Source organism: Falco rusticolus, chromosome 9, assembly GCF_015220075.1.
Source record: "Falco rusticolus isolate bFalRus1 chromosome 9, bFalRus1.pri, whole genome shotgun sequence".
Lineage (NCBI taxonomy): Eukaryota > Metazoa > Chordata > Aves > Falconiformes > Falconidae > Falco > Falco rusticolus.
This window is the reverse complement of record NC_051195.1, coordinates 38614073-38628257: the sequence shown is the minus strand read 5'-3', so window position 1 is coordinate 38628257 and position 14185 is coordinate 38614073. Positions and strand designations below refer to the sequence as shown.

At 41.4% G+C, this 14185-nt stretch overlaps 1 protein-coding gene across 1 annotated transcript; it reads left to right on the top strand.

Annotated features, from left to right (window-relative positions):
* Nucleotides 1–3804: 3804 nt before the first annotated feature.
* On the top strand, nt 3805–12946 carry PLAU (plasminogen activator, urokinase). The gene is made up of 11 exons (XM_037400995.1): nt 3805–3851; nt 5356–5464; nt 6554–6608; nt 6783–6887; nt 7420–7585; nt 7914–7999; nt 8099–8288; nt 8911–9062; nt 10064–10204; nt 10775–10923; nt 11767–12946. Exons 2-11 carry the CDS (start codon nt 5405–5407, stop codon nt 11959–11961), a joined length of 1299 nt encoding a protein of 432 aa, XP_037256892.1. The 5' UTR covers nt 3805–3851; nt 5356–5404; the 3' UTR covers nt 11962–12946.
* Nucleotides 12947–14185: the final 1239 nt, after the last annotated feature.

Below are 14185 nucleotides of genomic sequence, written 5' to 3'. Positions count from 1 at the left end.
TAATATTTACAGGGTTACTTAGCTCTCCATGAATTCTGTCCTTTTTGGGTTGACTAATGGACCACCAGAATCAATGTGTGGTGGATGGTGTTTCTCTCTAGTTTTGATGTTTTATCATCAGCTGTGAAAATGAACACTGGAACTAATAATACCTCTACCCTGGCAACTTCTGCAAACAATGCAAACCTCACAATCTCTTTCAGTGCACCACCATGAGATAAACCCCCTCTATTTCTTTAAAAAGGTTGATGTCCTCATCTAGTTGGAATGGAATGTTATCTTTTCTAAATTTGCTAAGTCAGGCTGGCCTCCTAGTCTGAAACATTCAATTTACTTCAACTATAAATTAAAAGAATCAGCAGGATTTTTATCAGCAATTGAAAAATAAATCACAGAATCACAATAAACCAAGAGATTCCTGACTGTAGCTTCAGGGTTGGATCCACTGCACCTGACCTCTGTTTGAGAGAAGTACTATACAACTGCAAGGGGTTCACAGACTTGGATCACACGAGCAGCTGGTAATAGGTCTATAAATTTTCTTTACTTTATGCTATAACGCAGGTACCAACAAAAGAAATAAAGCCCTATTATTAACATCCCTGACTATGTAAATGAGAGAATGACTTTAGACTTTTGTGAATTATGTTGTCTTGTTTAGATGCTGTACTTCTAAGTGGTTAACTGTCTTCTACAAGGCCACTCATAACACTTCCTGTAGCACCTTCCTTCTTCAGAAGTCTTCCCCTCTACCATCCTGCCCACAACCCTTCCAAATTTATGTAAGAGACCAAAGTAATGAAACCAGACACATAAAAGGAAAAAAGAATTAAAGAGTGAAAAGCAGAAAGGAGATCTCAAAATATAAAACTTGTTCATGGGTCTGTACAAGAGTTCTTCTCAAGCTCCATGGCCTGTCATTAATCAGTATCTACTGGGTAAATAGTTTCCACCAGGGGCCTTTCAGTAAGCATTTCGTTTTGTTCACCATTCTTTCCAAACAACTTTGAGTTATAAAGACCTTATTTTCCTCTGAACTATTACAATCTTAATCTAGAGAGATGACATGGCTTGTAACAGGACCCTTCTAAACTCTCAGGACAGGCAGTAGTGAACAAATCCTGAGCCTGAAGCTACCAAAAGCCCCTTGGTAGCAGAACAGCTACTATTTCACCCCTCTCATCCCCTGGGTCTGTGCATTTCCTATCTGTGCAGGTGGGTCCAGCTTTGAGGTCAGGTGAAGATCCTGCCAGAACTGCCAGGCTACAGATTTTACAAGGTCTCTGCATTAAGGCAGGGCACATCACAAGGATCCAAAGGTTTACTCCACCTGAAAGCTCACTTCAGGTCTCATTCTGCCACCCATCAGCCAGCTCAATGAACTCAGGCACTGGCAATTATCTCATCAATTGCTGCTTCCCTAAGAGTTAACGCTCACAGAGATCATGTGGTTGTGTTTGCTGTGAGATTACTTGCAGTACCAAAGCATACTCATTTGCAGCTAGCTTGGCTATCTCTCTTCTAAACCATAGTTCCAGTTCAATCATACAACTATATTACCACTCTAGGTGCAAATATTCAGACCAGAGGAATTTGATGGCACTAAAGCAGTACTGCAAACATGCCAGAGTTTCTGATCAGTAACTGTTACCAGTCCAAATAAAACAAAGTGACACCACAGCCCAGGTTGCTTCTCCTCCTGTCCTTTTAGATGTGTTTTATCATTGAGAATAAATACAGTATTTCAGTAAAGCCTAAGTATATAACAAATGGTACAAAAAGGGAGTTTTGGATCTTGCTTTGTCTTGTGTGCCAGAGCAAAGACAACAAAAGTTTTTGGCTCTTGGACCTGGGAAACAGGTACGAAGCTTCAGGTTTTAGGGGGAAAATGATGAATAGGGGACATCTACACAGCGTGGTCCAAGGTTCAGAAAGGTCATTGCTCACACTTCTACAGCACTTCTCAGGGAACAACACATGTGAAGGAGGAAACCCAGATGCTCTAGGGTTGACTCTTTTTCCAGAAATAGAGTTTGAGGAAGCCAGCAACGCCTAGCACCTCTTCCTCGGGAGCATGGCGGAGGAAGGCGAGGAGCTGTCCAGCTCCGAGAAGCCCTCCTCTTCCTGGCACCTTGTCCCTTCCTTACTCTCCCTGGTGAAACAAACCACAACCCATTTCTTCATTTATTGGTGTATTAAGATTCATTAAGTGAGTAAATGTTCCAGACCACTTTTAAAATCTGCATTATTTCCCTCTCCGGAATTTATTCCCTAGGATAAGTTTCCTGCATTGCCACTCCTCTAAAGTGAAAAGCGCACGATGGGGATTCTGCCTTGATACTTTCTGTCCTCTTTCTTAGAGGATCTATTTGCTTGTGATGTTGATGTATTCAGTCACCACAACGACAGCGGAAAATTGCTCTCCTGCAATTCAGAAAGATTTGTTCCTTACCTATGTTCATTTTTTGGCTTCCAGCTTGAGCTGTTTCTCCTGACTCAGTTCCTGCCATTCAGTGAAGTGAGTTCAGGGTGCTTTCGGCAGACATGAGGTCGGTTCTGAAGCGAGCTTGACGACCTGAACAGAAAGTAACATACAATATAAGTGGCTGGTGCCCCAATAAAGGAATGGTTATACCACAGACCCCACAGAAATAGAAGGTGGGGAGGGAAAAAGAAAGCTAAGCCATACTCATACCAGTGAAGTTAGATGTCAAACACAGAACGGTGGTCTCCTTAGGACCTGAATCATCCAGTTCTGAAAACATGCCTCTTGAGGGAAAGTCAGGTCAACTCCTGCTCTGACCTAGCCTCTGAAAAAAATGCTTTTCATCAGCTACACAGCCTATGGAGCCCTCTCTCAGCTCGGTCACCTGCACTAGCTGAAGCTAAACCCTATGAATATACCCACAAATATTGTGTACTGGTTTGCTGTTACTCACCACATTGCTACAACAACACAGCATAACATGAAAAAAACCACATTTGACTGGGCTAGGAAAGACTACCTGTTTTGCTACACTTGCATTCTTAGACAGACACCTGTCAGTTCACATCTCCACCCATATCTTATGAAATGACCCCTCTTTGAAAGGCAGAAATTATGGGAAAACCATGACCAAGTTCTTGGAAGCAGAAGATTGCTCAGGGGTGAGGGAAGTGCAAATTGCTTTGGAGAGGATGAGTTTAGCCCCTGCTGTGAGCCCCCTGTCCTAAGAGATGCCAGCTGTCTCTAGGGATGCACCGGGCTGGCCCCTAATGTCCTGTGTTTCAGCTGGAGGCGGCTCTCTGAACACACATTCGTCGCCTCAAGCAGACATCCTGGCCCAATACCCCCTCCCAGTGGGCTGTTTAACTCACACCTGAATCTAGTTACTAAACTATTAATTAATAAATCATTAGCGCTTCTCTCGTTATGGGTCGCACCGTATGAACAAAATACACCACGCACGTTCATTTCTTTAGGCGTATTTCAAGTCACTCATCTCGTAGCTCTCACGCACATTTTTATTTTTTGAATGCCCCTGAGAGGTTGCTGCCTGCCGCGGGGACCCCGAGGAGCCCCTTCCACCAATCCCACCCCCAACGAAGCTGGTGGCTTGCCAACTCCCCTCGCCCTCGAAACGTTTTAAAATCCCCCCCCCCCCCAGCCCTGAGTCAGGTCCGCGGCCGTGCCCGCATGGCGGTGAGCGCCCCCGGTCCCGCCCCAGGTCCCGGCGGGCGCGGCCCCGCCCCGGGGCGGCAGCAGCGGGCACAGCCCCGCCTCGGCACGGCCTTTATAGCGGCCGCCGGCACCCGCACCAGCACCAGCGCCTGCTTCTGCCTCCGAGCCTGCCCGCCGCGCTCCTCCGCCGGTAAGTGCCGTGCCCTCCAGCCCGGTTCCGGGAGAAGCCGCTAGCTCTCGGTCGCACGGGATGCCGCGGTCGCTTTTGTAAATGGATCGCAAACAAGAGATCTGTGCTGCGCTGTGCCGTCTGCACGAGAAATCGGCGGCGCTGGTGCTGCTAAGGCTGGGCCTGGGAAACTCGTTAGAGTTGCAAATGACAGGTTTGCAGAGCTGCCAGATATGCTAAAAATTATGTTAATATGAATAATGTTTAAGGGAAAATGTATCTGCTGATAGCACAGTTGAATCTGAGGAGGGTGCATGTCCAAGTATCTGAGGTAGGATTTGCTTTCTTGCATTATGAAACCTCCTTGTAAGTAAAGGATACATCTGGAGTAGTGTTTTGGTCTGGGTCATGTCAGCTCTTTTTCAAACAAATCCAGTGATCTTTTGTATTCCCCATGTTTTGGATCTTACCACTGAATGGCCTTAGAGTACTGGGGCTGTATTTTTTTCCGAATAAAACTGAACTGGGAAATGCACTCCAAGTATCAGCAGGCATTCAATCTGCAGGACCAGACATAAGCTAGGGCGATGTGGAAACCTCTGAAGCAGGTACAGTGTGGAGCAGGTCTTTAGCACCAACTGGGTTCCGCATACCCTCTCCTACTGCAATGCATGACTTGCTGATGTAAATTAAGTTTCACATGAAACCTTTTTTAAAAAAACAAGTTTTCTAGAACTGAGAACAGTTTAAAAGAAATGATCCCATGACTTGCATTGCAATAAAGAAAAAGACATACCAGTACTTTACAGCTTTCTTCCCCCATCATTTTTACAAGTTATTTTTTAAGAGTTACGCTTGTGAAGACTGCTGTACGTGCTTGGCTACAAGATCTAGCTGTGTATAAGAAATCAAGACTGAATATGTCCTAAGCCTCTCTACCACTGTAAATAAGGGAGGTAACATCAAGACTAGACTTGCAGGAGTTTGCAGTGGTCAGAGGCACTCAGTGAGGTGGCTAGGCTGATGCAAACGCCTAGCCTCAACAAGGTGCAGTCAGCAACTACAGAGGTAATGGAAAACAGAGGCTTCCCTTTCATACCCTAAATGCAGATGTTCAGTGCTTTTGTTGCATGGTAGTAATAAATTAGTTAAATAGGTACAAACAGCTGGACAGCAACTAAAACCATCTGCCAATTCCTTAATGGTGTGAGTCCATGCTGCAGAAACTGAGTATGGATTTTTCTGATTTCCTTCCCTCTGCTTCATTTAAACTGGTTGTATTGCTAAAAGTAAAAAAAAAAAACCCAACAAAAAACCCCCCCCACACACAAAAAACCAAACCACCACAACAAACTTCAAACTATAATCTCTAACTTATTATATGGAAATAATAAGCAGATATTCCACAGCAAGTCAATGGTTAATTCTTCTGTCAATAGTGTTGTGACTTATTTTTGAAGACAGTAGAAGCAAGAAAGCTGACACTGCAAACTACAACATAACACTAAGTTCTTCTTATTTTCAGAAACAAAATAATACCGATAGAGGAACGAACTGAGAAGCTAACTAACAACATGAAGTTATTCATCTTCCTCACAGTAACCCTGGGCACACTTGCCACTGGACTAGATTCTGTAAGTTTTGAAATGGGGGGGGGGGGGGCGGTGGGGTGGTGTCACTTGGAACCACTTGTGGCTTGGATTATATGTCTGCTTTGGACAGTGTAGGCTCTTGAACTGAATTCTCCTTTTTGCTGCCTTTGCACGTACATCTGTTCCACATACACCTCCAAGAAACATGTTTTTGAACCCTTTGAGTTTTCTTTTGATTCTGTTCCACCCTAAGATGTCTGCTCGCATTCAAATAGTGAAGATATGCCATAATGAAGAAGTCTAGCTTTTCTGTTTTTGTCTTAATGGGATTTAGACCTGGACACTGAGCACCAAATGCTCACTGGTCTTTCACAGAGGTGGATATTGGACATTAACTAAATTTCCACCTCCCTCTACTTGAAAGTGTGACACTAAAAAAGGAGCAACAGATAAAAATCTGAATATTTTTTACTAACAACTTGTATGATAGTTTGTCAGCAGAGCCATTCACCAGCACTGTTAATTGTTCTAGCTCAGACAAGCACACTTGACCTCTGGGAAAGGTATACCAAAAGCTTTATCTCATTTAATTCCACAGAGAAAGAAATACCCAGCCTGGAAAGCAAAGGCAGGACTTGAAGTACAGGGCAAGAATCTGTTGCATAAATCTACTGGCTTTTATTCCACAGTACAAATGTGAAGGTCACCAAAATAAGAGGCAGCTGGAGGATACTGCATCTTTGCTGCACTGCTTAGTGGCTGGGAGGTGGAGAGGGAGAAGTTCACTTCCCTGTTTTAGGGACACTTGCCACTGAGTGACACTTAGGTCCTTATAGCAGCAATAACTGCAATGTTGACCTGATGCAGCAGACCAGCTTGGTGAGGCTTTTCTGAGATTTTTGTGGTTTGATGTTTTTTTTCCAAACCAAGCAGAATGGGGAGCCATTCTGCTTTGCTCAAGTAGGGTGCCACTTATCATTCACATCATCATTCCACAGCCGGTTCAGCTGGTAACTACATGCAAAAAACTGTTAAAGGTATGCAGTAGAGAACAGAGCTTGGGCCCATAAAAGATAATCAAATCACATAAAAGAATCTGTTTTCCTAAAATACTTTTTTCTTTTCCTTTAGGCTTATAGCAAGAAGCACTACAAATTGCCATATAAACACAGATCATATCACAAAGGTAAATATCTGCCTGTTCTGCTTGAACCTAAAAAGAACTTGATCCTGTAATTACATCTTCATACAAGAAGGAAGACTCTTAATGATGCTTAAACACCTAAAATTTAGTTCGCAATTACATTTCACTTCATCATTCAATGTTTTGTCTCTAATTAGTGATGCCTTTTACTTGCAGAATGCCATTGTTTGAATGGAGGAACCTGCATTACCTATTACCTCTTCAGGGGAATTATCCGTTGCATATGCCCAGAAGGATACACTGGGACTCACTGTGAACTAGGTAGAGTATCTATTTTCCTTAATCCTAGCTTAATTGATTGAAAAGATCTAATGAATATGAAATGCTAAGTGAAAGTATTACCTATAAACACATGACTAGATATCCTTTAGCATTTTATGCTAACAGACTAAGTGAGGAGAAACAACTAAATATTGGCACAAAAGCAGGATCTCTTAATTTTTTGTGTCCCTACCACCTCACTGATGTTGCCTACCTCACAAGCACTTTAGTTAGATGTGAAAAAAGTGAACTTATTTGGGAGTGTTCAGGAACAGAACTGATTATATTGTCAAGTACACTGAAACTACTAAAGAAAATAAGCATGCTTTAAAGCATAAGATACTTGATGCTCAAAATACATATTGAAAAATTTTAATAAGAATACATTATCACTCAATATTTTGCATCATCTGTTTTCAAGTGTAATGCATGAACTTCTTTCTCATTGGAAGAATCAATGCAGAAGATTTACTGTCTCAATAATATACATATTATAAACAAGAATATGCTGCTAACAAAACACTTTTCTCAGATGTTGACAGCATGTGCTACACTGAGGATGGGGAGGACTACAGAGGAATGGCAACAGAAGATGAGTGTCTGCCATGGGACCTTCCCTCTGTAATCAGGAGGGCTCCCTTCCATGCTCACTTGAAGAATGCTTTGCAGCTTGGACTGGGAAAGCACAGCTACTGCAGGTAAGAAAAACATCAGTTTCCTGGGATGACTTCTATTGTCACAGCCCCAGAAGCACCTCAAGTGATAATCTAATAAAACACTTACTATCAGAGAGGTGAATTTTGACTAAAATCCGGAATGTGACTCTGAAGTATTTAGTGTTCTTGCTTACCACCGAAGCTGATTGTACTGCAAAATTCCCTGTACTGAAACAGCAATAGTTAATTAGTTTCTCTGGCATATCTTGCAACAGAACACTTCTGGCTTTTCAGGACAGTTAGAATTCTAAGACACTATCACGTTTTAAAAAACTGCCTTTATGAAAAGAACACTTCCTTTATCTTCTAGAAACCCAAATGGAAGGAGCAAGCCCTGGTGTTACACCAAAAAGAGATTCACCATTCGAGAAACACCCTGCAACATGGACAAGTGTGGTAAGTAATATCAGCCTCAATACAACTGATTATTTTTTTAATAGCACAAGGTTGATTCTTAGTTGTAAGAATATCTGAACAAAATTTCTCCTTCCATAGGACCTGCATGTGGTCAAAGGAGCATCAGCAAGTACTTCAAGATTGTTGGTGGAAGCCAGGCAGAGGTTGAGTCTCAGCCTTGGATAGCTGGCATCTTCCAGACTAGAAGGGGCACTGACCAATTCCTGTGTGGTGGCAGCCTCATTGACCCCTGCTGGGTGCTTACAGCAGCACACTGTTTTCATGACCCGTAAGTTTAGTTCTGCATCCTTCTTACTTGCAACTTCCTTGTGATTTCTTTGTGTGACGCTTGCTGAACAACCCTTCAAAGTGTAGCATAGTAAGAATGCGCTTTTGATTGAGTAAAACAAGACGACAGCCATAAACATTAAGCCTGTGGGAGTCCAAGTCTAGCAGAAGGAGCTAGCAAGATACAAATGTCTTGGTGGATTATGCAATTTAAACAACTTTAGCCAAAATTGGAGCCAGGGTTTCATTTCACCTTAGCTGTTTGCAAAACAAAAATTGTGCTGAAAGGTGACAAGCTGTTGAGCAATACATTTATAAGTGGCTTTTGTCATCTTTCCTTCAGAAAACTGATCCTCCTGACCTCCTGCAGAGGATTCTCATTGCCAATGTCTGGCATTGGTAGCAGCTAGCTAGGGGTGCATTTCAAAATGCCTGAACGCCTGTCTTAATCCCTTCAAATGGAAAATCAGGATGATTTCCTTTAATGTATCAATTTTAAAGCTGACTAAATTTTGCTTTTTCTTGTCAGCATTAAACACAAAAAACCCTGGGACTGGATCTAAACTGTTTGACCCCTCTCTCAAAAACTGGTAGTCTTGATGAATCTCTTTACTCTCGCTCAGGTCAAACCCACTAGATAAATCCAGGTACAAAGTCTACCTTGGAAAGTCCATGCTGAACATTACTGATGATAATGAACAAGTATTCATGGTTGATGACATCATTTCTCACCCAGAATTTACAGATGAGACAGGTGGCAATGACAATGATATTGGTAAGTGTCATCTTAATATGAGCCTTTTAAACACTGAGGATAGGTGAAGGCTACATATTTGAGGGCATACATCTTCTAAAAGTAGAACCAGAGATGAGATAAAGGGGAGCAGGAACTAGGTAACTAGGTATTTCTGAGAACTAGGCCTGTGCTAAACAAGGTTTTTCTACTTGTATAAACTTTGTGGTACATCAGATGCATTACCTGGCACACAGTCAACTATAAGCCTGTCTTATCTCTGGACCTGTACAAGGCATGGCTTTACCATAAGCACTGGTGGCAGCATCCCACTGCTACCATCTTACTCTCTGTCTACAGAGATAACACTGTATGTATAGTAAATGGAGGAAAAAAATGCATGCACAGTATGTTTCATCATAGTAGGGGAATGTTATACTGGGTACCACATTAGCCAAAGTTATCCTGAAATAAGAATTAATCCAGATTTCTGTAAATCTGTCTGGCCAATCCCTAAACTAAGAAAATCAGGAGGTGGGTTTTTGCAACTTGGACAGAACAGACTTGTCACTTGCATTCAACACTTGGGACTCTACCACTCCTTCAAAATTCCTGCTACTAAGGGAAAAAGACTCAAAGAATAGCTTCATAAGCCCTTCTGGTGAGAAGTTGAGTTTAAACTGCCCCCTCTTCAGCAGAGCAGCGGATGCCACCCTCTACAGCTGTTCAGGAAGTTGAGGTTTTAAAACACCTGAAGATACACTTGCAGAATAATTTTCTCTGAGCTATTGGGCTGTATCCTTCCAGGAAGGAAGTTCAAGTTGGAACATTTGCCAGTTTTAGTGCTGGGAAATTAATTTTGTTGTTACTAAATAATGACCTAGTGTCCTTCCAAAAGGAATGAGAGAACTTGTATGTAACCAGAACTAAATGTAATTACAACTATTCCCATTAAGTGTACCAAATACTACTATTGTCAGATAACTTAAGGGGGGGAAAACTTTGCTTACAAATCTAAGTATCTTCTCTCTCTTGTTTCTCAGCTTTGATAAGGATAAGAACATCTACTGGGCAGTGTGCAGTAGAATCCAAATATGTCAGAACAGTCTGCTTGCCAGAGAAGAACCTTGACTTACAAGAGCACACCCGGTGTGAAATATCTGGCTATGGGAAACAAGATCTTTGTAAGTGAATAACTTCTCTTTCCAATGTTGTACTTCCACAATGTGGGAACTGGATGTTATTTATACCATGATCTGCCAAGGATTAAAAAAAATATTTCATTCTATTATTCCATGTACTTCCTGTGCTTCCCTAAGGTGATCTTTGCCGTCATCTTCTCCAGCTGTCAGTGGCATTTTTCCTATCTGATGTTTCTCACACTTGTTAAGCATGCAAAGTAAGCCAAGATGCAAACCACAGCAATTTATTCATTCCTGATGTGATAAGGAGTAAAAAAAATTAAGCTGTTAAGGATTAACCAATAATTGTGCAGAGCTTCCTTCAAAAACTATCAAACTCTTTCTCTCTAAAACCAAATGCAAACTATAAAGCTCAGTAACACTTGTTTTTTCTCTTTAAAACCTCTTCCTTAACAGCAAAATTGAGGCAGTACTGCATAAGGTGGAAGTAAGCGCCTCAAATCAGATCTGGAAGGGTTATGCTAATTTTAAGTGCTGAATGTGTGCATTATGGTTTGTTTGGTTGGTTTTGTCCTGGATGGTGAAAATAGTTAAATACTCTTTTGTTTGCAGATGACTATTCTTATGCTCAAAGACTGATGTCAGCCACTGTAAACTTAATATCACAGAGAAAATGCAAATATCAATACTATGATGATGTCAGAGTTACTGACAACATGGTCTGTGCTGGAGATCCCACATGGATGACTGATGCATGCAAGGTAAAACTGGTTTGTTCTATATTCTGTATAATTTTAAATGCATAGACACTATATGAATTGGGTAGTGGCAACTTGTCATCCTACTAGTCAGAAGAGGCTGTGTTTGTGTAGCAGGAATTTAGTACGTTCAGTAGTGTGGCTAAACACATGGAAGAAGGCTGGGACATAGTTAGGTGTTACCCCCTCCTCCAGACCCTCCTTTGGAGGTGCAAGAAGTGCAGTAGCTCAGCCACTGTTACTCCTCAAGGCCTTATTTACAATCAATCCATTCAAGCAATGGCTGGTAGATATGCATCAGTTCCAGTCTCAGCCTGCACTTCCTTAACGCTAACTATAGCTCAGCGAAAGGATAAAAGTAGACTTGGGGGCACACTGACCCCCACCCCCCCCAGTTTTCTCAAAACTAGATTTACTTCCCTGCACTCTTACTGGGCAGAGTGATTATGTGAGCCACTGAAAAGAACAAGTGTTGTCATTAAGTTTACAAGTACCTTACAGACAGGGAGGCAATTGATTCTGTAAGGAACTGGGTGTGTTGGCTTTGACCTTGTAATCACTAGCCTAGTATCTGTGACTATAAACTTAAGATGTTGTGTGCAAAGTAACCATTCTCTCTGTGCCCTGCTAGGGGGCATCTAGAGAACTCCTTACCTGACAGACTGTTCAAGTCACAGCAGATGCTGAACCTTCTGCTCCATCTATGCATTGTTCTCAAAAATCAAAACTTTAGCTCATAGGTATTTACTAGCTTTTTTCACTCTAAAAAACCTAATCATAACATGCTCCCTGTTACAAACTCTCCAATATGCAGAAAATGGTCTAATATGCTCTTTCTGTTGTCAGGGAGATTCCGGTGGCCCCATGGTCTGTGAGCACAATGGCAGGATGATACTTTATGGGATTGTCAGCTGGGGAGATGGCTGTGCAAGGGAAAACAAGCCTGGTGTTTACACTAGAGTTACTCGATACCTTAACTGGATTAACTCCAATATGAATGCAGTTACTACCAAGAATCGTTTTGTTCCTGAACCAAAGTGACCTTTTGTCTACAGCTGGACTCAAATGCACAAGATTTAAGCCTATACTGATGCCAGGACACTGAAGTCCTGAATGACATGAGAGGCTTTTGTTTTAAATGCTTGTGTGGTCTGCCACTCCCATCGGTGCTCCTGAGGCAGAGAGATGGTTGATATATTATCTTACTTACTCTGAATTGCCTGAAAACCACTCAGTGGGAAGCTGAAATATTTAAGTCTTAAATGAATATTCCCATGCACGATACTATGCAATATTGTTATCTGTCCACTCTAATTTATGAACCAGCATTGGTCTGGAAGTATTGGTACAGTTTTAACTTATTTGACTCAAGTCTTCATTTTATACATGGCCTGAGTTTAAAATCTTTCCTTATCACACTGAACAATACTAAGATTCAGGTCTTGGAAACCTAACTTGTTAAGACCAGTACTGAGAAGAGTGATCAGGTTTAGCATCAGAAGGTGAAAGAAGCTGAATTGGCATTATTATCACTAATGTGTAAAGGAGGACCAAACCCTGCTTAGACTGACACAACACTTGGTGTGCAGGGTTCATTGCAACAGACCCAACATATAGTAACATCTAAGGATATCACCTGTAGCTGTGTCCGTGTTACAAACTCTTAATGTGTTACATTTAAGAACTATGCTGCAAGAAGGCAAATGGAAACCTGACTGACTTCCAGGTCCCATTTGAAGGTGTCTGGGTCACTGGAAAGCCTGATTATGTGACCCTTTTCCAGTACCTCTGCACCCAGGAGAGGATTTAAGGACTGTGCACCCACTGAATGCTGCAGGTGCCAAGTCAAAACTTATTGCCATTAATTTTATTGATATTATATGGTAACTGCTTCTTTTTTCCCCCCAAGACTTATGCTGATTTTATTTTGAAACTTTTTTTTTTGTTTTATAGATTTGTGTTATTTCTATGAGGGCTGGAACCTCACCCTTTATTTAATTATTTTTACTGTCTTTAACTTATTGTTTGTATTAAAGATGTTAAAATATCATTAAAGAAAATCCTATTATTCTTATGTGTCTGTTCCTTCTCTCTTCCAAGGGGAAGGGTATGATTTCAAGGAGAGCTGCTATTATTAAGTTCTAATCTGAACCATTAAGTCCCTTGGTAAAACACAAATGTTTGAAGTTTCTGTTTATAAAGCATTTTGTATGAGAAAGTAATGTCTTCTGCTCTGGGCTAGAGTGCTAGAGAACTGTGTGTGCAGTACCAAGACACAAAGCATAGGTTCAACAACAGTCATGACGATCCAATATCTGTGCTGTGTGCTTTAGGACTGCCATCTAGTCCTATAGATTAACTGTTTTCAAGTGGTTGCAGAACATTCAGTCAACATGTAAAGCAAAATATCCTATGTAGGCTTCATCCCAAGGGACTAGTTTTAGTGCTCAGGAACTGCTCTGTAATAAGATCCAAATCATGGGGGGGGGGGGGGGAGGGGTGGCAGTGAGGGAAGGACCAAGAGATTAGTTTCCAAAGTTCACGCTAGCTTAGCTAAAAAGCTACTGCATGTGGAAGAATGTGATCAAGCAACACCAGGGGAAGGTGCTAAAAGGAAAGCAATAGTTTCATCTTTCCTCAGTACTTCTTTATGGGCACTAATTTTTGAAAAGAAGAATTTGCAGTTGACCTTAAGTACTGCTAAGCAATGTCTCAGTAGAAATTATATCTGAACAGCAATATTTATTTATATCTGTTTATTTTTTTCTTCAAGAAGTTCAGTTACACCATGCTAAGAACAAAGAAATACTTAAAGCCAACTGCATTTCTAATTCTGGATGAAATGTCACAATTGAACACAAAATAAGTCCTTGCAGACGATACATTCTTTTGTTTGGGCAGACAACAAAGGCAGAGAATATCATCAAGCTCTTCTCTTTTGGGTGGTTAAGGGAACACAGTGAGATCCTAGCATTGCTTCAACATCCTAAAGAGCATGCGCTGCCTGCTTTGATTTTGTTTCTTTTAAGGAAGCTATAAGGCAGGCTGAAGATATTACTATAAACAGTGTTTATAGCAAGTTTACAGAGAAGAGTCTGTATCACAGCATCAAGATGCCATGTATGTGTGTGATGTTTATAACTGTGAAAGTAAAAGGCTTGCATGTACCGTAAGAATATCATGGAAAGTATTAAATGACTTCCTACACTGAGATGGCCATCGAGGAACAAATTAGCAGCCCATCAGCAGGCTAATTTCTGAAGTT

Coding starts and splice junctions, on each gene's coding strand:
- PLAU (XM_037400995.1), top strand. CDS start 5,405: ATGAAGTTATTCATCTTCCTCACAGTAACCCTGGGCACACTTGCCACT. Junction 6,888..7,419: donor TGGGACTCACTGTGAACTAG/GTAGAGTATCTA, acceptor CACTTTTCTCAG/ATGTTGACAGCATGTGCTAC. Junction 9,063..10,063: donor TGGCAATGACAATGATATTG/GTAAGTGTCATC, acceptor CTTGTTTCTCAG/CTTTGATAAGGATAAGAACA.